General features: G+C 32.5%; 1 protein-coding gene across 1 annotated transcript in view; it reads left to right on the top strand.

The window, feature by feature from the left end:
* LOC141295254 (zinc finger protein GLIS2-like) overlaps nt 1-25202 on the top strand; it is a 65332-nt gene extending 40130 nt beyond the window's left edge. The window contains exons 2-6 of the mRNA XM_073826495.1: nt 21494-21710; nt 21791-21921; nt 24503-24685; nt 24766-24899; nt 25187-25202. Coding sequence (XP_073682596.1) covers nt 21521-21710; nt 21791-21921; nt 24503-24685; nt 24766-24899; nt 25187-25202 — 654 coding nt within the window. The 5' untranslated portion in view covers nt 21494-21520. The remainder of the gene's footprint in view (nt 1-21493; nt 21711-21790; nt 21922-24502; nt 24686-24765; nt 24900-25186) is intronic.
* Nucleotides 25203-26776: the final 1574 nt, after the last annotated feature.

Below are 26776 nucleotides of genomic sequence, written 5' to 3'. Positions count from 1 at the left end.
CGTCAGAGTAAAAAAAATCTAAAGTTTAGTTTCATGTGCTCACTTGAAACTTTCATGTGCTCACGCGAAAACCTTCATGTACAGAATTTTTTTTTAAGTTTAGTTTCATGTGCTCACGTGAAACTTTCACGTGCGCACGCGATAGTTTCACGTGCGCACGCGATAGTTTCACGTGCTCACGTGAAACTATAAGTTTCACGTGCGCACGCCATAGTTTCACGTGCGCATGCGAAACTATAGAGAAAGTTTCACGTGCGCACGCCATAGTTTCACGTGCGCACGCGATAGTTTCACGTGCGCATGCGAAACTATAGAGAAAGTTTCACGTGCGCACGCCATAGTTTCACGTGCGCACGCGATAGTTTCACGTGCGCATGCGAAACTATAGAGAAAGTTTCACGTGCGCACGCCATAGTTTCACGTGCGCACGCGATAGTTTCACGTGCGCATGCGAAACTATAGAGAAAGTTTCACGTGCGCACGCCATAGTTTCACGTGCGCATGCGAAACTATAGAGAAAGTTTCACGTGCGCACGCCATAGTTTCACGTGCGCACGCGATAGTTTCACGTGCGCATGCGAAACTATAGAGAAAGTTTCACGTGCGCACGCCATAGTTTCACGTGCGCACGCGATAGTTTCACGTGCGCATGCGAAACTATAGAGAAAGTTTCACGTGCGCACGCCATAGTTTCACGTGCGCATGCGAAACTATAGAGAAAGTTTCACGTGCGCACGCCATAGTTTCACGTGCGCACGCGATAGTTTCACGTGCGCATGCGAAACTATAGAGAAAGTTTCACGTGCGCACGCCATAGTTTCACGTGCGCACGCGATAGTTTCACGTGCGCATGCGAAACTATAGAGAAAGTTTCACGTGCGCACGCCATAGTTTCACGTGCGCACGCGATAGTTTCACGTGCACATGCGAAACTATAGAGAAAGTTTCACGTGCGCACGCCATAGTTTCACGTGCGCACGCGATAGTTTCACGTGCGCATGCGAAACTATAGAGAAAGTTTCACGTGCGCACGCCATAGTTTCACGTGCGCATGCGAAACTATAGAGAAAGTTTCACGTGCGCACGCCATAGTTTCACGTGCGCACGCGATAGTTTCACGTGCGCATGCGAAACTATAGAGAAAGTTTCACGTGCGCACGCCATAGTTTCACGTGCGCACGCGATAGTTTCACGTGCGCATGCGAAACTATAGAGAAAGTTTCACGTGCGCACGCCATAGTTTCACGTGAGCACGCGAAACTAAACTTTATTTAATTTTTGCTCCACGTCCCCTTAGGGGCTCCGTAATACATCATATGAAAGCTCAATAAATAAGCTTTCTATTTATATAAGGTTTGTTAGGATAGGACAATATTTGACCGAGATACATCTATTTGAAAATCTGGAATCTGAGGGTGCAAAAAAATCAAAATGCTGAGAAAATCACCTTTAAAGTTGTCCAAATTAGGTTCTTAATACTGCATATTATTAATCAAAAATAAAATTTTGATATATTTATAGTAGGAATTTTACAAAAAATCTTCATGGAACATGATCTTTACTTAATATCCTAATGATTTTTGGCATAAAAGAAAAATCAATAATTTTGACCCATACAATGTATTTTTGGCTATTGCTACAAACATACCCCAGCGACTTAAGACTGGTTTTGTGGTCCAGGGTCACATATATTGTATTACTTTTTGACAAAAAAAAAAATAAATAAAAAAAGTCAAGTGTGTCCAAACTTTTGACTGGTAATGTATGTATATTTAAAAATATATATGTGTATTTGTATGCAATTACTTGTATATAATTTATATTATATATAAATATAAATATTTTACATATAAATCAAACATATTTTTCCTTAATATATACATGTATGTGTGTGTGTATTTATATATACGTAATAAATACACAAAGTACACAAACATATAGTATGTAAACATAAACTTCTATTTTGAATCGATTATTCGCGACTAATCGTTTTGCAGCTGTAGTTATGAGATGAGACACAATCCTACAAATTGTCAAATGCAGACTGTTTTTAATTTTTTAAGATTTTTAAGACTCAAAGAGTAGTTCATGAAAAAAAATAATTAAAAATGTAAAAACACATCACGCAGAAGTCTCCCTTGGCATCAGATTGTAAGTTGTTTTTAAGAATATAGACATTTGCTATTATAAATAATATATTATATTTAGCCTCACAATCTAAAAATCAGCAAAAACAAATGACAGTTCGTTTGAGCCATTTGCGGCCACACTAAACCCCCAAGCCAGACCATCTAGCAGGTCCAGACACAGCCCTTCAGGTGCAGGACATCTTTTTTTCTGAGGAAGAGTGTGTTTTTTTTAGCAGTGGTGTAGAATTTCAGCAGGTTTCATCAGCTGCAGGTGGTCTCTCATGAAAACTCATGATTGTGGACACATACGGTTGACTAAAAAACATGACCAGCTGACCGCCTGCGTTTACAACCAGCGTTTCAACCAGCTGGCCACATGCTCATTAAATCCGGCCAAAATGCAGCGGTACTAATGCCAATGCAGACATGGAATTAGTGTGTGGGTAGCCTTATGAATACAGATCAAATCCAGACACTTTTCCACTAAATTACACATATAGTAATTCGGTTGCTGGGAAGAGGTCTTTCTTAAACACATTTGAATTATTTACACGGTTCAAATAGCTTATTCTGTATGTTATATTATAGTGTTTACTGTTATGGGCCATTGTATAGAATTGGTGCAAGCTGCTATCCCAACAACCAAAAAACACATTTAAAAAGCTATTATCTATAGTATGAAGTCAGGAAAAAGAGCAGGTCCAGATGGTCTCCCAATAGATGTGTATAAAAAAATTAAAAATAAACTGCTAACTCCACTTCTGGAAATGTTTCTGGAGGCATTTCAGAAAGGTAGTTTCCCACCCTCTATGAATGGTGCTCTAATTATCTTATTGCCAAAACCAGGTAAACCTCCTAACAAATGTGAAAATACGAGACCCATAAGTTTGTTAAATTCTGATCTCAAGATTATATGTAAACTTTTGGCAAAAAGGTTACAAAAATTATTGCCAAACATTATTAATAAAGATCAAAATGGATTTATAATGGGAAGACAGGGATTCCATAATGTAAGAAGGGTGTTAAACATTATTCACACTAATAAAGAAATGTCAGATACAGCACTACTATCATTAGATGCCGAAAAGGCCTTTGATAGGGTCGAATGGCCTTATCTATTCAGTGTTTTAGAAAGATTTGGAATTGGAGATAACTTCATAAAATGGGTTAAAGTAATATACAAAAATTCAACTGCAGAAATCATGACTAATAGAAATATTTCAAAACCAATAAAAATTAATAAAGGATGCCGACAGGGTTGCCCACTCTCTCCTCTGTTGTTTACACTAGCAATTGAACCTTTTGCAATTGGAATACGTTCAAATCAGCAATTTTGTGGAATAACAATAGGACAGACAGAACACAGAATATCCTTGTATGCTGACGATGTCATTCTATTCATGTCAAAATTAAGTAAATCAGTTCCAGCTGTGTTGCAGCTAATTAAAACATTTGGTGATATCTCTGGTTATAGGGTAAACAACATAAAATCTTCTATATTATTGCTAAATTCAAATGAAAGAAGAAATCCAATTTTAGAGGTAATTCAGTTTAATGTTGTTGAGCAGTTTAAATACTTGGGGGTACAGATTTTGCCAAGATTGGAAAACATTGTTGATGCCAACTATGAACCTTTAATGGAAGAAATTAATGACTCAATGGATAGATGGATGTCACTACCAATATCTGTAATTGGGAGAATTAATATTTTAAAAATGAACATACTACCCAAACTACTTTATTTATTTCAAAATATTCCGTTACCGCCACCTTCAGATTTGTTCTCAAAAATCAAAACCATGTTTGTCAGATTTATATGGAACAATAGGAAGGCAAGACTTCGTTTATCTTTGTTGTATTTACCATTTGACAGAGGAGGTTTAAAATGTCCAAACATATTGTGGTACTACTGGGCTGCACAGCTGAGGTCTATTATGTTCTATTTTTCAAAAAATGAGTCTCCGCATTGGATAGAAATGGAATCTCATAATCTAGCCCTACCTCTTCCCTCATATATATATTCGGACACAGCAAAAAAATTACGGAAAAGAACCAAAAATCCAATTGTAAGGAATATGTTAAAGATATGGTATGATGTACAAAATTATTTAAAAGATTCTCATTCATTATCTCAATATAGTCCAATATGGGGGAATCAGTTCTTTGTACCAGGAAGAGCAGATGCAACATTCAAATTGTGGGAATCGAAGGGACTTAAAACGATTCAAGATCTCTATTTGACAGACTCTGATATTATGATGTCTTTTGAGGAGTTGAGGTTTAAATTCAGTCTTAACAGGAAGCATTTTTTCAAATACCTCCAGCTGAGAAGCTTTGTTAAAGTAAGTCAAGATAATGCTCTCAGTAGGCCTCCACTTTCATCTTTAGAAAAAATTATGATAAAGGATAATCTGAGAAAAGGTATTATATCTGAATTTTATGAATTGCTAACAGCTAACTCACCTGAGAATTCACAATATAAGTTGAATGCATGGAAGGAAGATTTGCAATTAGAAGTTTCAGATGAAGATTGGAAAGGAGCTTGTACTAAAGCTCACACAATGTCTATAAATACACGGCTTAAATTTATACAGTATAAATGGATAATGCGAATGTATGTAACACCGGTTCAATTAAACAGATATAATAAAGACATACCAGACACATGCACAAAATGTATGGAGGTTAGAGGAAGTTTGTTTCACTGTATTTGGCAATGCAGAAATATTCAATTATTTTGGGAAGAGGTAAAAGTCATAATTGAAAAGATCATTTCAAAACAAATTTTACTGGACCCTAAGCTTTTTCTGCTGGGATTATACCCAGAGAAACATAATTATAGTAGAAGTGAACAAGCATTTATAGACCTCAGTGTGCTTTATGCCAAAAAATGTATAGCTCTATTATGGACTAAGATGCACAGACCAAGTACTAATCAGTGGATAAGACAGATGTTGTCGAGCCTTCCATTAGAAAAGATAACATACATATTAAAGGCCAAACAGTATGTATTTGAAAGCATATGGAGTCCTTTCATTAATTATATTAAAGATTTGGATTTAACGGATGAAGAAGTGGATGACTAATCTTTATGGACAAAAGCAGTTCCGACCTCATAGATTGATAAAATCTTTAACATTTTTTTTTTTTTTTAATTTAGTACTCAGTATGATTATAAAGGCCAACTTTGAATAGATTACCATGGGCTAAAACAGGGTAACATTCTTGTTCAGTGTTGTTGTGTTTTTTTCTTTGTTTTTGTTTTGTTTTTTATATATTTTTATTTTTATTTATTCCTCTAGAGTAAATGCAGCAATCTTGTGGTTGTATGGTATCTGGAAAAATGTACGATTGTAAATGGCTGTATTTCAAAGTGTTTAAAAATGAAAATAAAATAAAAATATTGTGAAAAAAAAAAAAAAAAAAAGCTATTATCTTCTATTGAAACCCTCAATAATATTTAAAATATTATTAAGCTTGAAACAGTCTTGACCAAACCATTTGGTGGCGTTTCAGTAGCGACATCTTTGTTTTTCGAGCGTTATCCTATAAAATTGTCACAAACGAAACAGTCATAACCAAAATATGTCAGTATTGTTTCAGTAGTGACCAAAGGTTACACATAATCATCATATTTGAGGGAAATAAACTAAAATATTTTTAGTATTTTAGTATGTTTTGTTTTAGTATGCAAGTTAAACTTTTGTAATGTGATGTGGTCGCTTCCAAAGCATTACTTTCACTACCGAAAATGTGCAGTCACTGCCAAAACATGGCATGTTTTGTCAAAAATAAAGTATACTAAATTATCAACGAAGATCTTATGATAGTTTTGGTTCAGTGTATATTCAAACTAATGCATCCTTAACTTTGAAATCAGTATGATCAACTTCTTGCCTTTTACAAAGATAAATTGATTCAAAAGTCAACAAAACTCATAAATCACACTTGAAATATTGTTAAAGATTTAATTGTTATTAATAACATATATATTTACAATGTGGATCTAATAGGTCAATATAACCCTTCTAATTAAATTATTATTACTGTGATTTGGTAGTGACAAATTTGGGGAGAGATTCCAAAACGTTCTGAAAACACAATATGAGAATGAACTTGATGATAGAAAATCAATTTGCATAAATCCAATTTTTTTTTTTACAAGATGTTTCCAACTCTGACTTTAGACCAATTCTGCAGTATGGCCCATATATTTTGTCCTATTACCAATCTGACTGTACTAAAGCATACAAATGATATTGGATTAAATAAAAATGATTGTATTTATTTGTTTAATACAAAATATCATAGAATTTTAAAAATAGAAAATGTAAATATTTAAAAAAATAATAATAAAATTGACAAAAACACATTAAAATTACTAAAACGTACACTTAAATATAAATTAAACCTAAATAGAAATAATAAACAATTATCTTTAGTAGATCTAAAAATATTTGCCTTTTATACTTTTACTTATAATATTGTGATGTCTAAATTCTATTGTAGCATTTAAAACTATTATTTTGATTTAATTCTAGTAATTAAAACATATTTTCACACAAAATATTATAGAATTTAAAAATGTGAAAATAATAAAAATTACAAAAACACATAGAATTACTACAACTAAGATTTAAATATAAATTTAAACCTAAATAGAAATAATAAATTATCTTTAGTAGATCTGAAAATTTATTTGTCTTTTATACTTTTACTTATAATATCGTGATGTCTGGTTTGATTTAATTTTATTATTTAGAAATCATTTTATTAATTTTTTAACACAAAATCTTATAGAATTTCAAAATTATTTTAAAAAATAATGCAAATTACAAAAAAACAACAAAACTAAAGATTGAACCTAAATCTAAATTATAAATAGAAATAATAAAAAAAGTAATGAAACGTAAATATTACTTGAAAAAAACAACAACTTAAAAATAGTTTCCTTGTTTACCTGGCAACTAATTAAGTACTAAAGTACTAAAATTTAAACGTAAATATAAATTAAACATAAATAGAAACATTTAAAAATATATATTTCCAATAGATCTGAAAAAATATTTATCTTTTATACTTTTACTTATAATATTGTGATGTCTAAATTCTATTGTAGAAAATTATTTTGATTTAATTCTAGTAATTAAAACATATTTTCACGCAAAATATTATAGAATTTAAAAATGTGAAAATAATAAAAATTACAAAAACACATAGAATTACTACAACTAAGACTTAAATATATTAAACCTAAATAGAATAAATTATCTTTAGTAGATCTGAAAATTAATTTGTCTTTTATACTTTTACTTATAATATTGTGATGTCTGGTTTGATTTAATTTTATTATTTAGAAATCTTTATTTATTTATTTTTTAACAAAAAATCTTATAGAATTTCAAAATTAGAAAATATAAATATTTTTTAAAAATAATACAAATTACAAAAACACAAAAAAACTAAAGCTTAAACCTAAATCTAAATTATAAATAGAAATAAAAAAAAAAAACGAATGAAACTTAAATATTACTTGAAAAAATAACAACAACTGGCAACTAATTAAGTACTAAAGTACTAAAATTTAAACGTAAATATAAATTAAACAGAAACAGAAACATTTAAAAATATATATTTTTAATATATCTGAAAAAATATTTATCTTTTATACTTTTACTTATAATATCGTGATGTCTAGTTTCTCGTGTAGCAATTAAAACTATTGATTTGATTTGATTTTATTAATTAAAAAACATTTTATTATTTTTTTAACACAATATATTATAGAATTTCATATTTAGAAAACAGACATATTTAAAAAAACAAATAAAAATGACAAAAACTAAACAAAAATATAAATTATATATAGAAAAAAATAATGAAAACTAAAATTACTTAAAAAATGTAATAGAAATTAAATAGAAATATTAAAAAATACCTAATAAAAATGACAAAAGCATTAAAAGTTACTAAAATTAAAATAAAAACTTTAATAAAAAATTTAAAATATTAATAAATGCTATAACAGTATATAAATACTAATGAATAATATTGGCTCATTTGAACATTCCGTCAATGTAAGTCTATGGGATTTTCCCCAGTTTTATTCGTTATTTTGAGCAAAAACGTAAGTCCGATCAGTTAGAAAAGATATAGCAACTGAAGTCAGATCAGTCTGAAGATCTGTGCTGAGTTTGGTGGTTGTAAAGTTAAAGCTCTAGGAGGAAGAGCAGTCAGAAATGTTTGTCTCAGAAGAAGAAGAATATTAAGTTTAAATGGCATTTCAAAGAAAAGCCAACTTAATAACACAAAGGTCAGTGTTTTCTTTCCTTAAACCCTGAGGAAGGGTGAACCGTGGTCCTTGAACACCTGCAGGTCCGTTTTCCTTTCTATATTGGTGTGGCAGTGATGAGCGAACACATCTCAAACACGTTTCGACATGTATTTGTGCTGTTAGCGGCCTCGGTGGAGGTTTTTGGATGTCGGGATATGAGTCCAATCTGGTTTGTGTGTTTGTAGGGGTAAAGAGCTCTCCTGCAGACGACCTCCCAGGGCCAGAGCGCTGGGAATATAGAGTTACACCCTCAGTTCAGTACAAAGGAACTCACACTCGAAAACACATGCGCTTCACACTCACACCCAACAGCTGGCTCATAAAACACACAATCGCACACCAGCAGCCATCACCCAGACTTAAGTCCTCCTGGGAAGCTCAAACTTACAAGTTCAAAATTGCAATTACAACATGATGTGCAGATTTTTTTTCTAAGCTTTTTTAGCAACAAAAAGCTAAGGATGAGCATTTAGTGCACAAGTGGTGCATTATTATTTCAGCCACATTTTGCAGCCGCTGAGAATGATGGGAAATGTAGTTCGGTTACATCAGCTTATCATCTCATCACTGGATCACAATGCATAACGAGCTAAATCAGTGTTATTTTAGTATTATTTATATACTGTTACAGTATTTATTAATATTTGGAATTAGCTTTTAATTTAATATTTTACAGTTTTACCAACTTTCATGAGCATTTGTCTTTTTTAGGTATTTAAAAAAAAAAAAAAAAAAAAAAGCTAATTTAGGTTTAATTTATAATTAAGATTGAATTTTAGTAATAAACTTACATAGTTGGCAAGGAAACATTTATATTTTTCAGTCAAGTTTTTTTCCCCAAGTAATATATATATATTTTTTAAAATTTAAAATTTTGTAATTTTGTAATGTTTTCGTAATTTTTACTAGTTATTATTTTCTAAATATAAAATTCTATAATATTTTGTGTTAAAAAAATTAATAAATTAATAAAATTATTTTTTAATTAAAATTATTACAATTAAGTCAAACCCAATAGTTTTAAATGCTACAGAATCTAGACATCACAACATTACAAGTAAAAGTATAAAAGACAAATGCTCATTTTCAGATCTACTAATGATAATTTTCTTTAATATTTCTATTTAGGTTTATTTAAATGTAAGTTTTAATTTTAGCACTTTAGTTAGTACTCAGCTAGCTGTCAAGAAAACATTTCTATTTTTCAGTTACGTTTTTTTCCCCAAGTAATATTTGTTTTTCATTACTTTTTTGTACTATTTCTATTTATAATTTATGTTTAAGTTTTAGTAAATTTGTTATGCATTTTGTTAAAAAAAATAATAACATATTTTTTTATAAAATTAAATTAAACCAATAGTTTAGGTACAAAAGAATTTAGAATATGTATTATTTAGTTTTTAAAAATAAAGAGATTTTTAATTACTAAATTAAATCAAACTAATAGTTTTAAATGCTACAATAAAATTTAGACATCACAATATTATAAGTAAAAGTATAAAAGACAAATATTTATATTGAGATATGCTAAATTTTGTTTTTAGTATTTATTTAGTTTAAATTTTTGTCATTTTTATTATTTTTTTCAAAATATTTGTCTTTTCTAATTTTAAAATTCTATCATCTTTAGTGTTAAAAAATAAATACAGTTATTTTAAATGAATAAAATTAAATCAAACCAATAGTTTTAAATGCTACAAGAGAATTTAGACATTACAATATTATAAGTAAAAGTACAAAAGTCAAATATTAATTTTTTAGATCTGCTAAAGAACGTACATTTTTTTTATTGTCTTAGTTTTAGTCATTTTAGAACTTAAACTTTAGGTATTTTCTAATTTTCATTTTGAGATCTGCTAAAGAGAATCTTGACATCACAATATTGTTTGTAAAAGTATAAACAACAAAGATTCATCTTAAGATCTGTTAAAGATCATTTTGTTTTTAATATTTCTATTTAAGTGTAATTTCTTAGTTTTAATAATTTTAGTACTTAAACTTATTTTAGTTAGTTTCTAAATTTGATTTGAGTTCTTCAACTAACAATTTTTTTTTTTAAATATTTGTATTTAACTTTAATTATTCATGTTTAAGTTTGAATAATTTTAGACTTACTTAATTTAGTTGCCAAGGCAAAAGTTCTAATTTTAGATGTTTAACTCTAAGTTTTTCATCTTTTATTCTATTTTATTTTTATTTAACAAAACTATTTTTCTGTAGTTGCACCTATCAATAATGACACTAAGATGAACCGTACATTCACAAATAAACCTTCTGACCTAAAACGTCCCACCTGTAATTTAGTTGTAGTAGCGTTCATGTGCTCTCAACTCACAAAAACGATCATTCGCCATGTCCTGAAAGCAGAAATAGATCACGCTGAGCATGTCGTGACCCGTGACGCTCTGAAATCTCGGGTTAATTAGGATCAGCTCAGAGCTTTGACCTCACAGAGCCGATGAAACCCATACCCTCCCGTTGACCCTGTCTTATCCTGACCCCATTCTTTGCCCACATCGCCCCTACCCAGGAAATGGAAGATTTGGTGACTTCCACAGGGGGGCGAAGAGGGCGAAGGGGTCCGGGACGTTGAGGCCTCTGGCCGCCGGGGTCACAGCGGAGGCACAAACATTTCATTCAGCGGCGCACCATGTGGAAGCCAGCGTCCGGTTCCAAACGCTCTCCTTCAGCTGCTGCGGCCCGTGTTTACTCTACAGGGGAGAGAGTAAGGGGGTGGCGGGATATGGACAATGCTGCCTTTTAAAGCCCTGCCAGCCCCACGGTGGGGTGGGGAAGTCTGCATGGGGCAGAGCAACACCTTCTCCCAAAACTTCACATTCGAGCGCTACCGCTCGGCTCCATCTCATCCTAGAAAGTTCTCTGCGACACAAACCGTTGAGTTCATTCAGAGGTTTTCTGAGGTGAACAGACAAACGCAGTGTTTAAATATGATGTAGACATAACAAAACCTGCCATGTATATAGCTTGAAAGATATAGAACAGCCCTCGTAGCGACTGGGACTAATATTTACCTTCTTCAGTCGGCACATGTGCACTGCAAGGGAGATATTGAGACGTCTTAAAGGAACAATCCACTTTTTTTGGAAATAGGCTCATTCTCCAACTCCCCCCGAGTTAATAAGTTGATTTTTACCGTTTTGAAATCCATTCAGCCGTTCTCCTGTTCTGGCGATATCACTTTTAGCATAGCTTAGCATAGATCATTGAATCCTATGAGACCAATAGCATCGCGTTCAAAAATGACCAACGAGTTTCGATATTTTTTCTATTCAAAACTTGACTCTTCTGTAGTTATATCATGTACTAATACCAGCAGAAAATGTAAAGCTGCGAGTTTCTAGGCCGATAAGATTAGGAACTACACTTCCATTCCGGCGTAATAGTCAGGGAAGTTTGCTGCCGTAATATGGACGCAGCAGGCGGAGTAATATCACGCAGCACCTGAAATTAGTTCCCAGCTGGGTTAGCATTTGCACATGTGCTGCGTGATATTACTGCGCCTGTTTCGGCCTTATTACGGCAGCAAACTTCCTTGACTATTACGCCGGAATGAAAGTGTAGTTCTTAATCTTAACGCTTTTACAAGCTATTTAATAGCTGAGGAAAGTAAGGAAAAGAGGGACAACATAAACAAATTAAAAACAAACAACTGCTTCACGCCGAATTGTCGCTAATTTAAAGCGTTTTTCGTCAAATGAACTAATAACAAACAGTTGCTAGATGCTGAATTGCTGCTAATTTTAAAGTGAAAGTAAAACTCAAACGACCACCCCTCACGGTGATACCAGTATTAGCGGTGTTGTCACACATTGATTAACTGGTGGGAAAATCTACTCTAAAAAAAATCCCAGCCGAGGAAGAAGGGTCTTATCTAGTGAAACGATTGTTTATTTTCTAAAAAAAATTGACAATTTATATACTGTTTAACCTCAAACGTTCATCTTGTCTAGCTGTGTGCAGAAGTACCGACCCAGTGTTTACAAAGTGAACGTGCAAAAAAGATCAAACAGCCTTTACAAAAAATTTAAAACAGCGATGTAGGATAATTTTGAAGTTGGAGGAGAAAATGAGATGGGAGTTTTTCGACACGCCCTAACTGTCATGGCATTTGAGCATTTAACAAGCATTTGAGGTTAACAGTATAGAAAATAACAGATGTTTCAATAGACAGGACCCTTCTTCCTCGTCCGGGATTGTTTTGAGCCCTTTGTAACTGATTTGAAACTACATTTTGTAAGTTCAAACTCAGGGGCACCATAGAAGTCCACTATATGGAGAGAAATCTTGAAATGTTTTCCTCAAAAAAAACATCATTTCTTTATGAGTGAAGACCTAACAAGTGAATATAACCTAAGGATTTCTTATCAAGGCAAATGCAGACATCTGGCTCAGCATCTATAATCATTTCTTTGCTATTTATGGCTTTATATGACACTTAACGTAAAGTGAACTCTGTAACCTCTGATAGAGAAATCGTGTTGTGAACATGCACTACCAATTGTGGTCATTACAATGCTTTTTGAAAGAAATTATTACTTTTATTCAGAAAGAATGCTTTAAATTGACCAAAAGTGACCTTAAAGACATTACAGATGAGTGTTTTCACAACACATCGTCAATCGGACATATTAGCAGCACTGAATGTAAACAAAGCCAGTAAATTGAACAAAACTTGCATATCTTGCTGATTATTGCTGTTGAATATGATCAACTATTCTCACGTTTGGGTTCTACCAATCGGTCGGACCGGGAAAAACATTTTGAATACTCTAGATTGCCAAAAGTTATAACAAATTAAGGGGAAGAGTGCAAAAAAACTGAGGAACAAAAGTTCCAGCATATTATTATTATTATTATTAAATCAACATATTAGAATGATTTCTGAAGAATTTGTGTGACACTGAAGACTGGAGTAATGATGCAGAAAAATCAGCTTTGATCACAAATAAATTTTAAAATATATTCAAATAGAAATCAGTTAATTTAAATAGTAAAAAATTCTAAATTTTACAGTATTTTTGTTGTATTTTGGATAAATGGAGGCTCGGTGAGCAGAAGACTATTCAAAAACTTTTGACTGGTAGTGTACTTAAGTTAAAAGAGTCCTTAAACAATTATAGAATAAAAAAAACATACAAATTAAGTCAACAAATGGTTAAATAATTGACAGTTATTACATAATTATCACTAATTATAATAATCTACAGGGTTTTTTCTCATTTTCCTGTATAAGTGTCACAAAACACACAATGTTTTCCCCTCAATGTTATATTAATATGTCAAGTTCGTTCTTATTCATAGAAAGGATTGCTTTTGTGTAGCAATCTGGATGATCTTTAACCCCAGATGGGATGTGGCCATATGACTGTCTTGCATTATAAATCTGTATCCTGTCAAAAAACACACAACCCTGACCTGCCTCATACCTCAGAGCCATTTATCTTTTATCTGTCAGTAAAAAAAACCCAACATCTCAATCTTTTCCTCAACTGGCTGGATCATACTGCTCTACAAAATGTGAAGGGGGTCAGATGTGGACCGTTTGGGGGGGCTAATTAAAATAAGGAAGAAATGATTTATTGCAGCTGGCCTTAGGCACGGAGTAGTAATGGTTTACACATGGAGCCGTAAGTAACCAGCGTGAGCAGCTCTTTTGTTATGGAAACTTCTGGCTGAGCGAACCATGGCGGAGCTACTGGCTACTGTAATTGGTATTGATCGTAAGATTTCATAGTGAATCTTAACTGTATACAATTGAGTTTGCATGCATTCATTTAGCCACGTTTGTGTTTGCACAACCACATTTTCCCATCCGTCTCTGGCAGCATGTAGGCATTTTATATGTGCATTATGCATGATATTGCATGCATAATGCACATGCTTTTGTTCTTCACTTTGCTGCATTGCACTGGAAGTAAAAGAGAGAGAACGACTTGAACACACATTATAAATATGGTTTCCAAACTCCCTGGAGGTCTTACGTTCTGACGGAGCTTAGGCCTAACTTTAACCAAACACACCTGAAGCCGCTAATCAAGGTCTTTGAGTTCACTGGAAAATTACAGGCAGGTGTGTTAGCAATAAACTCAAGATAACCAGAACCAGGGCTGAACGGCCTTCTCTTCATCATAAGAAACAAACAGCACTGGACTTAAAATTATTGTAATTTTTAGAAAAGCTATGTGAATTCAATTCTAATTTAATTCAATTTAAATTTAGTTAATTTAAAATTTTAAAACATCAACGAAAAGTATAATGGGTATAACTAAGATAACACTCATAGGCAGAATTAAGCATGTCCTATTAGTTATTAAATATTGCACAACATTCAATATCGATACTGATTAAAATAATATAAAATAAAACAATAAAATTGGACTATGATATTTAATATCAATACTGATATTATAAAAATATTTAATCAATTAATTTAATCAATTAATTATAATTAATCAATTAATTAGAAAATTAGATGACAATATTCAATATCAATATTGATTAATAAAAATAAAATAGATCAAAATGTGAAACAAGTTCAGTATTAAATATTGGATGATATTCAATATGAATACTGATTATTACAAATAAAATAAAATTAAATTAAATGAAATATTAAAGTAAAATAAAACAAGATTAAATAGAAAATAAAAATAGACAACAATATTCAATATCAATACTAATTAATAAAAGTAAAATAAAATAGATTAAAATGTGAAACGACCTCAGTATGAAATACTGGATGATACAATACAAATACTGATTCATAAAAATAAAATTATAAAATAACAAAAATAATAAAAATGTGAAATTGAGTTCAGTATTAAATATTGGCACTAGTCAATGTCAATACTGATTAATAAAATAAAATAAAATAAGATGAATAAAATAATAAGATAAAATAGATCAAAATGTGCAACAAGTTCAGTATTAAATATTGGCAAAATTCAATAAAGACAAAATAAAATAAATTAACATATTAAAGTAAAATAAAATAAGATGAATAAAAATAATGAAATAAAAAATAATATAAAATAAAACTGGACGACAATATTCAATATCAATACAGATTAATAAAAATAAAATTATTTTAAAAAATGTGAAATGAGTTCAGTATTAAATATTGGCACTAGTCAATATCAATACTGATTAATAAAATAAAATAAAATGTTAATTGAGGTCAAAATTAAATACTGGATGATATTCAATATGAATACTGATTAATAAAAATAATAAAATAAATTTAATAAATAAAATGAAATAAAATAAAATTGGATATATATTCAATATCAATACTGATTAATAAAAATAAAATAATAAAAAAATAAATAAAATGTAAAACGAGTTCAGTAATATTGGACGGTAGTAAATATCAATACTGATTCATAAAATAAAAAATCAAAATGTGAAGTGAGTTCAGTATTAAATACTGGAAGATAGTCTATCAATACTGACTAATAAAAAAATAAAAAATAAATAAAAACAACTCGGTATTAAATATTGGACGGTAGTCAGTATCAATACTGATTAATAAAATAAAATGATAAAATAACAAAAATAATAAAAATGTGAAATGAGTTCAGTATTAAATATTGGCACTAGTCAATGTCAATACTGATTAATAAAATAAAATAAAATAAGATGAATAAAATAATAAGATAAAATAGATCAAAATGTGCAACAAGTTCAGTATTAAATATTGGCAAAATTCAATAAAGACAAAATAAAATAAATTAACATATTAAAGTAAAATAAAATAAGATGAATAAAAATAATAAAATAAAAAATAATATAAAATAAAACTGGAAGACAATATTCAATATCAATACAGATTAATAAAATAAAATAAAATGTTAATTGAGTTCAAAATTAAATACTGGATGATATTCAATATGAATACTGATTAATAAAAATAATAAAATAAAATTAATAAATAAAATGAAATAAAATAAAATTGGATATATATTCAATATCAATACTGATTAATACAAATAAAATAATGAAAAAAAATTAAAATGTAAAACGAGTTCAGTAATATTGGACGGTAGTTAATATCAATACTGATTCATAAAATAAAAATAAATCAAAATGTGAAGTGAGTTCAGTATTAAATACCGGAAGATAGTCTATCAATACTGACTAATAAAAAAATAAAAAATAAATAAAAACAACTCGGTATTAAATATTGGACGATAGTCAATATGAATACTTATTAATAAGATAAAATACATGAAATTGGACAACAATATTCAATATGAATACTGATTAATGAAATAAAATAAAATAAAATAAAGTGTTAAACCAGTTTAGTATTAAATACTGGATGATATTTAATTAAATATAAATAAATAGAATAAAACAAAACAAAACACAATAAATAAGATTACACAATGATATTCAATATCAATACTGATTAATAAAATAAAATACATAACATTGGCCAATGACATTCTATATGAATACTGATTAATAAAATGAAATAAAATGTTTAAATAATAAAATAAAAATCAATCAAAATGTGAAACAAGTTCAGTATTAAATACTGGACAGTAGTCAAGATGAATACTGATTAAGAAAAAAAATAAAACACATAAAACTGGACAACGACATTCAATATGAATAGTGATTAATGACAATAAAATAAAATAAGACTAATATGTGACCCTGGAGCACAAAACCAGTCTTAAGTCGCTGGGGTATATTTGCAGCAATAGCCAAAAATACATTGCATGGGTCAAAATTATTGATTTTTCTTATATGCCAAAAATCATTAGGAAATTAAGTAAAGTTCATGTTCCATGAAGATTTTTTGTAAAATTTCTACTATAAATATATCAAAATGTAATTTTTGATTAGTAATATGCATTGTTAAGAACTTAATTTGGACAACTTTAAAGGTGATTTTCTCAGTATTTTGATTTTTTTGCACCCTCAGATTTCAGATATTCAAATAGATGTATCTCGGCCAAATATTGTCCTATCCTAACAAACCATACATCAGTAGAAAGCTTATTTATTCAGCTTTCATGTGATGCATACATCTCAGTTTTGTAAAATTTAACCTTATGACTGGTTTTGTGGTCCAGGGTCACATATAACTTATGTTATTGTGTATTCCTAAAATTGATCCTATTTACTTTAAAACATTCCTGTTCCTATAGTTCAGAATTCATCCATGCATGTTATTCCAAAAGAAATAAATATGAACCTTCATAGTCTTAAATCAAAAATATGAAACAAGTTTCCTTTTCAACTGACGTCCCAAAGCCTCATATTGTTCAGCCACCTGGTGGAGTAAACCTAACAGATAAAATCAAGTCCTTCCCTGCGTGTTTTTCTTGTCAACTGTCCAGACTCACTCAAAAAATATGTGGTGTGACAAAAGTAAAATGGTCTGTGAATGCTGTTTTTAGCTTCTGACTGGATGCTCAGACCACACAATGGACTCGAGTTACAAAGCAGCAAAGCAGAGTCTTTATCCGCCGTATTGAGACACAATCATGTGAAAATCATTAACTCAAACCCTTAACATACCACACATATCACGTCTCCAACCCCACCCCACGCTCTGAGATAGCACAGGTTCAGTCCACACACCAGACGGCTGGAGATACTACGGATTGCACATTAACCTGTTTACTCCTCCGACCAATCGCCGCTCGCTGTTGCTTTGGCACGCCATCAAAGAGCAAAAACTAGAGAACTTTCCGAGAGGACACAGATCATTTCAGGATGCGGTTGAGACATTGTGGGGGGCCAGAGGATGCAGATCTGCTTGATAATGCAGCTCTGTGTGCGGTTATCTGCCGATTATTGGCCCTGTCGGCCGGGCGGCTGAACCCGGTGACCCGCTGCCTTCACCTCGCTGACCTTCCTCGTGTTGGCACAAGCTAAACCCTCTCAAAGAGCCATTCAGCATGCTTATATGTCACACAGAAAGAGATGTGAAACTGCGGTTTGAGGTGGAGCTCTGCGAACGCTGTATTTCGCATGCAGTCGGGAGGAATGTGGAAGCTGTAATGGGTGTAATTGTGAGGACAGTATGTGCGAGGGGAAAGCTAGTGGAAGTAATTGTGTGAGGTCTGGGATGTTTTTTTCAGTCGGGCTGACCGTGTGTGTGTGTGATGTTTAGAACAATGGGCAAATAGGAGAAACGTTTTCTTGCAAAGTATGAATGTCTCAGGACAAAGCACCTCAACATACTACTTTTTGCATTGAATAGTATGCATACTACATTGCTTTCGTATAATGGAGTAAACTACTTGGGTTGCTCAAAAGCACTCACTGAGTTAACTTAGAAGACATACTAATAAACATTTGTGACCCTGGACCACAAAACCAGTCATAAGGTTAAATTTTACAAAACTGAGATGTATACATCATATGAAAGTTCAATAAATAAGCTTTCTATTGATGTATGGTTTGTTAGGATAGGACAATATTTGGCCGAGATACATCTATTTAAAAATCAGGAATCTGAAAGTGCAAAAAAATCAAAATACTGAGAAAATCACCTTTAAAGTTGTCCAAATTAGGTTCTTAACAATGCATATTACTAATCAAAAATTACATTTTGATATATTTACAGTAGGAATTTTACAAGAAATCTTAATGGAACATGATCTTTACTTAATTTCCTAATGATTTTTGGCATAAAAGAAAAATCAATAATTTTGACCCATGCAATGTATTTTTGGCTATTGCTACAAATATACCCCAGCGACTTAAGACTGGTTTTGTGCTTCAGGGTCACATATGCTCTTTTTTATGTTTTTGAAAGACTTTATTGCTAAGCAAGGCTGCATTTATTTGATTAAAAATACTGTAAAAACTGTACAATTGTGAAATATTATTGTGATTTAAAATAACTGTTTTCTATGTGAATATATTGTAAAGTGTAATTTATTTGTGTGCTCAAACCTGAATTTTCAGCATCATTATTTCAGTCTTCAGTGTCACATGAGCCTTCACAAATCATTCTAATATTCTCTGAAATAAAAATATTTTGTGAGCTTATAAATGTCTTTACAATGACTTTTGATCAATTTGATGCATCCTTGCTGAATAAAAGAAAAAATTCTGAGCTTAAATATTTGAATATATGTATATAATATGTTTCACATACCATTTTCGAAAACATAAAAATAGGACATTATAAAAAACATTATATGTAATTAGCAAAAAGCAGAACCACCAAAAAACTAGGTATTGGCAGATATTGTTTTTAATTTATCCTCGGTTTATTAATTTTCCTAATAATGTTCATTATATTTAATGCTCATATCTGAGATTATATGAAAAACCTAAAGCAAATTAAAATTTTAACTGAAAGAGGTTTAAACTGAATGACTAAAATTACTGGAAAAGGTATATATAAAAAAAAAAAAAAGAAATAAAAATTAATTATACCTGAATGGTAACAATTAAAAAACATATTAAAATTATAGGAATACACAAAATTACTAAAAAATTGCTAAAAATGTAACTAAAATTAAAATGTATGTTCATTATTATTAATGCAGGGTTATTAGATGAAAAATAAAGTAAATGAAAATTTTAACTGAAATAGATTTAAAATGAAGGAACAAATAATAAAAAAATAAACACAAAATTACAAAAAAAAAGACTAAAAATGTATCTAAAATTAAAATATTAAAATATAATATCTGAAATGAAAACAGGGTAATAAGATGGAAACAGGTTTAAACTGAAAGACCAAAATTACTGGAAAAGGTATATAAAAAATGAAATAAAAATAAATTCAACCTAAATATTAATATTCCAAAAATATATTAAAATTATTTGAGTGCACAAAATTACTAAAAATGTACTAAAATGTAAATAAAATTTAAATATATGTTCATTATTTTTAATGTTCATATCTGAGATATAAAAAAAACAATGTTATTAAATGAAAAAATAAGTAAATCAAAATTTAAACTGAATTAGATTTAAATTGAAGGCGCTAAATTACTGGAAAAAGTATATAAATACAGAAAAACAAATAAATAGATTTCAACCTAAATAGTAATATTCCAAAAATATATATTAAACATTAAATATAATATTAAAAAATAAAAAAATAATATTATAATATTAATATAATTTTAAGTATATATTAAAATTATTTGAGTGCATAAAATTACTAAAAAATACTAAAATTTAAATGACTGTTCTTTACTTTTAATGCTCATATCTGAGATAAAAACAGGGTTATTATTCGATGAAAAATAAAAGTAAATGAAATTTTTAACTGAAATAGGTTTAAATTGAAGGACTAATATACTGGAAAAGTACATGAATAAAAAATAAAACTTCAATAAAATTTTACTTAATAGTAATAAAAAAATTACATGTGAAAAAAATTACAATGACTAAAAATGGAACTAAAATTAAAATGAAAACTGAACATTCAAAATGAGATTTATACACCTATATACACCTTTATTCTAAAAGAATAAAATAAGCTTTCCATAGGTTAGAATAGGACAATATTTGGCCGAGATACAACTATTTGAAAATCTGGAATCTGAGGGTGCAAAAAAAAAAATCTTAATATTGAGAAAATCACCATTAAAGTTGTCCAAATTAAGTACCTTGCAATGCATATAACTAATTAAAATGAAAGTTTTTACATATTTACAGTAGGAAATTCACAAAATATCTTCATGGAACATGATCTTTACTTTATATTTTTTGCATTTTGACCCATAAAATGTATTTTTGGCTATTGCTACAAGTATACTTAAGATATAAACAGTCTCAAGTGCTACTTAAGACTGGTTTTGTGGTTCAGGGTCACATTCCCATAACACACCTCTCCATCTGAATGTCAACTATGAAATTATGGAACCGTTCTGGTCCATTAAAGGAAGCTTCTTTTGAAAATCATAAAATTCATGGTGGTGTTATGAATGCTGACTGCTCTTATGCAACAACTGTCCTGTTGTTACAGGATCTGTGTGAAAGTTTCAATATTCTCACCTAAATTTCTCTCTGTCTGTCTGTACAGGTTGCAGGCTCTGGTCCGCATGCCGTCATGCTGTCCTTAGACGAGCCGCTGGACCTGAAGGTGTCGAGGGGGCGGATTAGTGGGCGGGATAGAGGTGCCAGGTCTCCGCCCACTCTCACTCCCTCTCCCATTCACGCCAAGGGGGCGGGGCAGCTGCGGATGGCAGACGACGGAACCGCAGTCATCGTTCCAGCCTCTCCTGCCTCTCCACACACTGGTAAACAAATCAGTACAGTATGTCATAGAAAACACCATCAATTCCAAGAATATAACAGAGATGTGTTTGTGTGTCAGTAGGTGTTCTACAGGACAAGTCGGAGACCCCCACCCCGCCCGCCGTGGACCTCAGCATGTCCCCGTCCTCCAGAAACACTGCCTGCTCTCCGGATCTCTCCAATGGAAATGGAGCAGCTCACATTTTCACCAGGGTGAGTTGACAATGCTAGGGAAGAGGACTTGTACATAGGAACAAAAGTTTACATACACCTTGCAGAGTCTGCAAAATGTTAATTATTTTACCAAAATAAGAGGGATCATACAAAATGGATGTTCTTTTTTTATTTAGTACTGACCTGAATGAGATATTTCACATGAAAGACGTTGACAATTTATAAAAATGACCACGTTCAAAAATTTACATACACTTGATACTCTGTTGTTACTTGAATGATCCACAGCTGAATGGTCCATCTTTTCACACTGAGGACATCTGAAGGACACTAATGCAACTATTACAAAAGGTTCAAACGCTCGCTGATGCACCAGAAGGAAAAGCGATGCATTAAGACCGGGGGTGAAAACTTTTGAACAGAATGAGGATGTGTACATTTTTCTTATTTTGCCTAAATATCATATTTTTTTCATTTAGTACTGCCCTTCAGAAGCTACTTACATGTTCTCCACAAGACAAAATAAGGTAACCCTGATCTTCAAATTCAAAAAGTTTTCACCCCCAGCTCTTAATGCATAATTTGTTCTTCTGGAGCATCAGTGAGTGTTTGAACCTTCTGTAATAGTTGCATATGAGTCCCTCAGATGTCCTCAGTGTGAAAAGATGGTGCTCAAAATCATACAGTCATTGTTGGAAAGGGTTCAAATACACAAAAATGCTGAAAAACCAAAAAATTTGTGGGACCAAAACGATTTTTCTGAGTAACAGCAGGCAGTTTAACTGTTCAGGACAAACTAGGGACTCGTGAACAACTATCACTAAACAAAAAACACAGATGTGGATCATTCAGGTAACAACACAGTACCATGAATCAAGTGTATGAAAACTTTCATTTTTATAAATTAAATTATTTTCTCTTGTGGACTATATGTAAACATCTTTTATGTGAAATGTCTTATTCAGGTCAGTACTTAAAAATAAACAACATGCATTTTGTATGATTCCTCTTATTTTGGTAAAATAATTAACATTTTGCAGATTCTGCAAGGTGTATGTAAACTTTTGACTTCAACTGTATAACTTTCAATACTTCACAGTTAAACACAAGAAAAAAACAGTCTATTTTTGGTGACATTTTGAGTTGTGTCCCGCATACCATTTGTTTACATTTTTTTTTTTTTTTTTACTGGTTTTTTAGTTAAAATATCTATAATTCAAGATCAAAATTGTCTTAAAACTAGACTTTCACAAAATGTATCTTTAACACAAGTGTTATGGTAAAGAAATTAATACTTTTATTCAGCAAGGACACATTAAACTGTTCAAAAGAGACAGTAAAGACATTAATACAAAAGCGTTTGTAAAAAACTAAATGTATATTGTGTTAAGCATTTGTATGTATATTAAGTGAAATGCAAGAAATTTTGTTTGCACTCTCCCAAAAAATTTATTCTTCAACATTTCTCACATTATCACAGTTTATTTATTAAAGTTTAGAAAATGGTAATAAAATATGACAAGAACTTAAGAGCTAAACTGTGTCAGAGCAAATTCATCTTGATAATGTCAGATAACTTCGATAGAAAGGTATGTACCAAAACATGGTCAGATCAAAGTGTCACATCAGATTTGTTGTCCTTATTCTTGAGATATCATTAAGCATCAAGAGAGGTGAGAAGCAGCAACAGGGACTCTTATGCAACCCAAGACTCAGTTCTGTCATAAGCACGTGTGCATTAAATGCAAAGGACTGTCCCTCACTTTAGACATTCAGACTGATTACACTCAGTGACCCAAAAGTGATGTTTCTTATCAAGTGCCCCCTGTGTCCCTTCACAAAAGTGCCTCTCTTTCCCTGTCCGTGGGGCTGACGGATGGGACGCGAGATTAAATCAAATTTACAGAGAGGTACAGCCACACAGAGCTCTTTCTGCTTAATTTAATTCACTCGAAATTGAATTGGAAGCGAGATGCATGGCTTTTTGTGTGCTTATGTGTCTCCAATGGCTGCCACCCCTCCTTCAAGCCAATGGACAAACAGCGGCCAGGTCTTAGATGATGGCACCACTGAGACTCATTCTACATGATTTTCCATGCACATTTTTCCTCACATACCTAAAACCTTCCCAGACAGCCCTGACACTGTTGTCCAGTCAAAACCATCATTGTCTCTGCTCTAATGAACCCTTCCTAAGCATCGCTATTACTGTTGCTCATACCTAGGGGTGGAAACACAAACAAACCTCTAAACGCTAAGTATTAAACTTGTGCAAAATAAAGCTCCATGTATGACATTCTTTGTTGGTATTGTGTTACATTTGTTGGTGCCCTGCCATTTCACTTTCTCTCATTAAAGTCTCAAATCTGTGGTTGAGTGTAAAGTGTGGCTGAGCATTAGCTCAGATCAGCACAGCTGGGGGCAGAAACACGGAGAGGACGAGCCGCCACATCTAGCAAAACGCTCATAAGAGTCTCCCACTGAGAGGGCGATTACCGAACACGGACCTCCTGTAGCTGCTGTTACTGAGTTTAACTGCTATTACTAGAATCGCTGGCCTGCTGTACAAAAGATAAAGATGCTTGAATTATGTTTGGCTTTTCTGGTTTTGTTCCCGCAGGACTCGGCTCATATCCGTTATGTGGAGGGAGGGGCCACGTCTCAAGCGTTTCAGTTCTTTGTGCCCATTGGAGGAGGTGGAGGGCTTCACCTGCCTTCATCAATGTTCATTCGGCAGCCCAAGGACACACGAGCATCTCCAGACCTCTCCGCAGATGAACAGCTGGCCTGTCGCTGGAGGAAGGTGAGAGTTAGAAGCAGTTTAATGCAGGTGCTAATGTGCATTTTTCACCTGAGCTCATTGTGCATGTTTTCTTGTCACAGTGCCACCTACTTTTTGACTCCTTGCAAGACCTGGTGGATCACGTCAATGACTTCCATGTGAAGCCTGAGAAGGATTCTGGGTACTGTTGCCACTGGGAGGGATGTGCACGCAAAGGACGGGGATTTAATGCCAGGTGTGTTTAAAAGTCTTTTTAAAGTCTGTTACATAAGGGGCTTTCGTGCCGGAGGAACCGTAGTTCCTAAAACTTTTTGAGTAAGTACCCACTATTTCCATAGGAACTAGGAACTACTACTTCAGAATAGGGTCTAAAACAGTTCTATAGGAACTACCGCTGACGTAAGTGTACGCCAATTGGCCAAACGCAAACGAAACTCCGGCTACCCAGCATTTTTGAATGGTGAAAATGGTGATAACGGCATTTAGGTACCTGTTGTCTGCAGTGTTATGTTCTTTTCTCAGCCTCGATGATATGTAACTCTGCAAGTTTCCATAGAAGATTTAGTCAGATTTTCAAGCTCTTTAAAGAGTTTACATTTTGCATTTACATTCTCCGTTTTCATGAAACCCACGACACACAACAAAAAACAGCCCCGATCGCTGTGTCCTTCATTCACCGTTTGTTGATGTTTGTAAATGCCGCAAATAAAGACTTCGCTGATGACCTGGTGTGAAAGCAACCAGGAAAATGGCCAGAAGCAGAAATTGGTTCTCTAGGAACCACCATGCTAGCTAATTCCTAGAGCTAAGTTCTTAGAACTACCCGTACGAAAGCCCTTATAAGAACGTAGACTAGTCTTATTTGAATCCAAACAATAAGACTCATTACCCCTTGGCTAGCTGCTGGTTATTTCTTAACCCTTTGAGCGGTACGGTCCCACATATGGGATTCTAATTTCTGTGCCCCTGGGAGTACGGTCCCATATATGGGATTTAGAACGTTCGGTGACGTCACGCAACTGACAAATTCAAACCGCGCTTTGGCGCGCTGAGCCAGAGACGGACGAGCATTGCGCTTGTCATATAATCACAGCTTTGCAGTGTTTTTAACCACACAACGCTTTTAGGTTTCAGACATTTAAATACACATAAGTACTAGTAAAACAAGACATTTAGAGTTTGTAAAAATACACACATATGTATATTGAAGCAGCAAACAGCAGTCTATTCAAATATAATTTGCTGATGTGTTTTATTCATATTATTCACATACACAGTCTAAGTAACTAAAAAGTTCACTCTATTCCTCTTCTAGTTCACCAGCCACTTACTTTAATGTATTTCCAGAGAAACGGTTGAATTTACGTGCTGTAAATCCGCTTGACAGGACTCTCTGAACGGCAGTGCAAACAAACATGGCGGCACCCATCTCACATTACAGATTACGATCCAGATCATTTATATAGGGTTTTAAATGACGAAACACACTAATTCACACATATTTGTGAATCGGAATATCAGACAGTTCATGGCATGATGAGCAAGTGTGTGAGTATTCTGAATAAAAAAGGAAAAACGAAATAAAAGCGATCTATCTGTCATACAGTGCTAGTGTGTCGGTGTTGTGTCACGTGACAAGCTTGATGCGTCGCCATGGAAACAATAAGGGCGAACGTTCTAAAATAACGGTCGCTTAAAAAAAAACTCACTCTCAGGGGTCCCCTAGAATATTTTAAACTCACCACTGAAAGGGTTAAGACTGAGTCTTAACATAGAGGCTGAGGTTATGCTACTGGCCCCTGCTGGTGCTAAATGATTCATAGACAACATGATTTAGAGCAGTGGTTCTCAACTCCAGTCCCCAGGGCCCACTCCTATGCACATTTTGTATGTCTCCTTCATTTAATGCACCTGATTCATATCATCAGCTCGCTAGGAGAAAGATCCATGAACTGAACTGAGTGTCAGATTCAGAAACAAACTAAATGCACAGAGCAGTAGGCCCCAAGGACTGGAGTTGAGAACCACTGATTTAGAGCATTCTGTTGATCTTGTAGCCACTAGGGGAACCTTCAAGTTTTACTTAGGATGGAGGGCCCAAACTTGGTCCTG

This window comes from Garra rufa, chromosome 1, assembly GCF_049309525.1.
Source record: "Garra rufa chromosome 1, GarRuf1.0, whole genome shotgun sequence".
In the NCBI taxonomy this organism is placed as follows: domain Eukaryota; kingdom Metazoa; phylum Chordata; class Actinopteri; order Cypriniformes; family Cyprinidae; genus Garra; species Garra rufa.
This window is presented reverse-complemented; position numbering and strand designations above follow the sequence as displayed.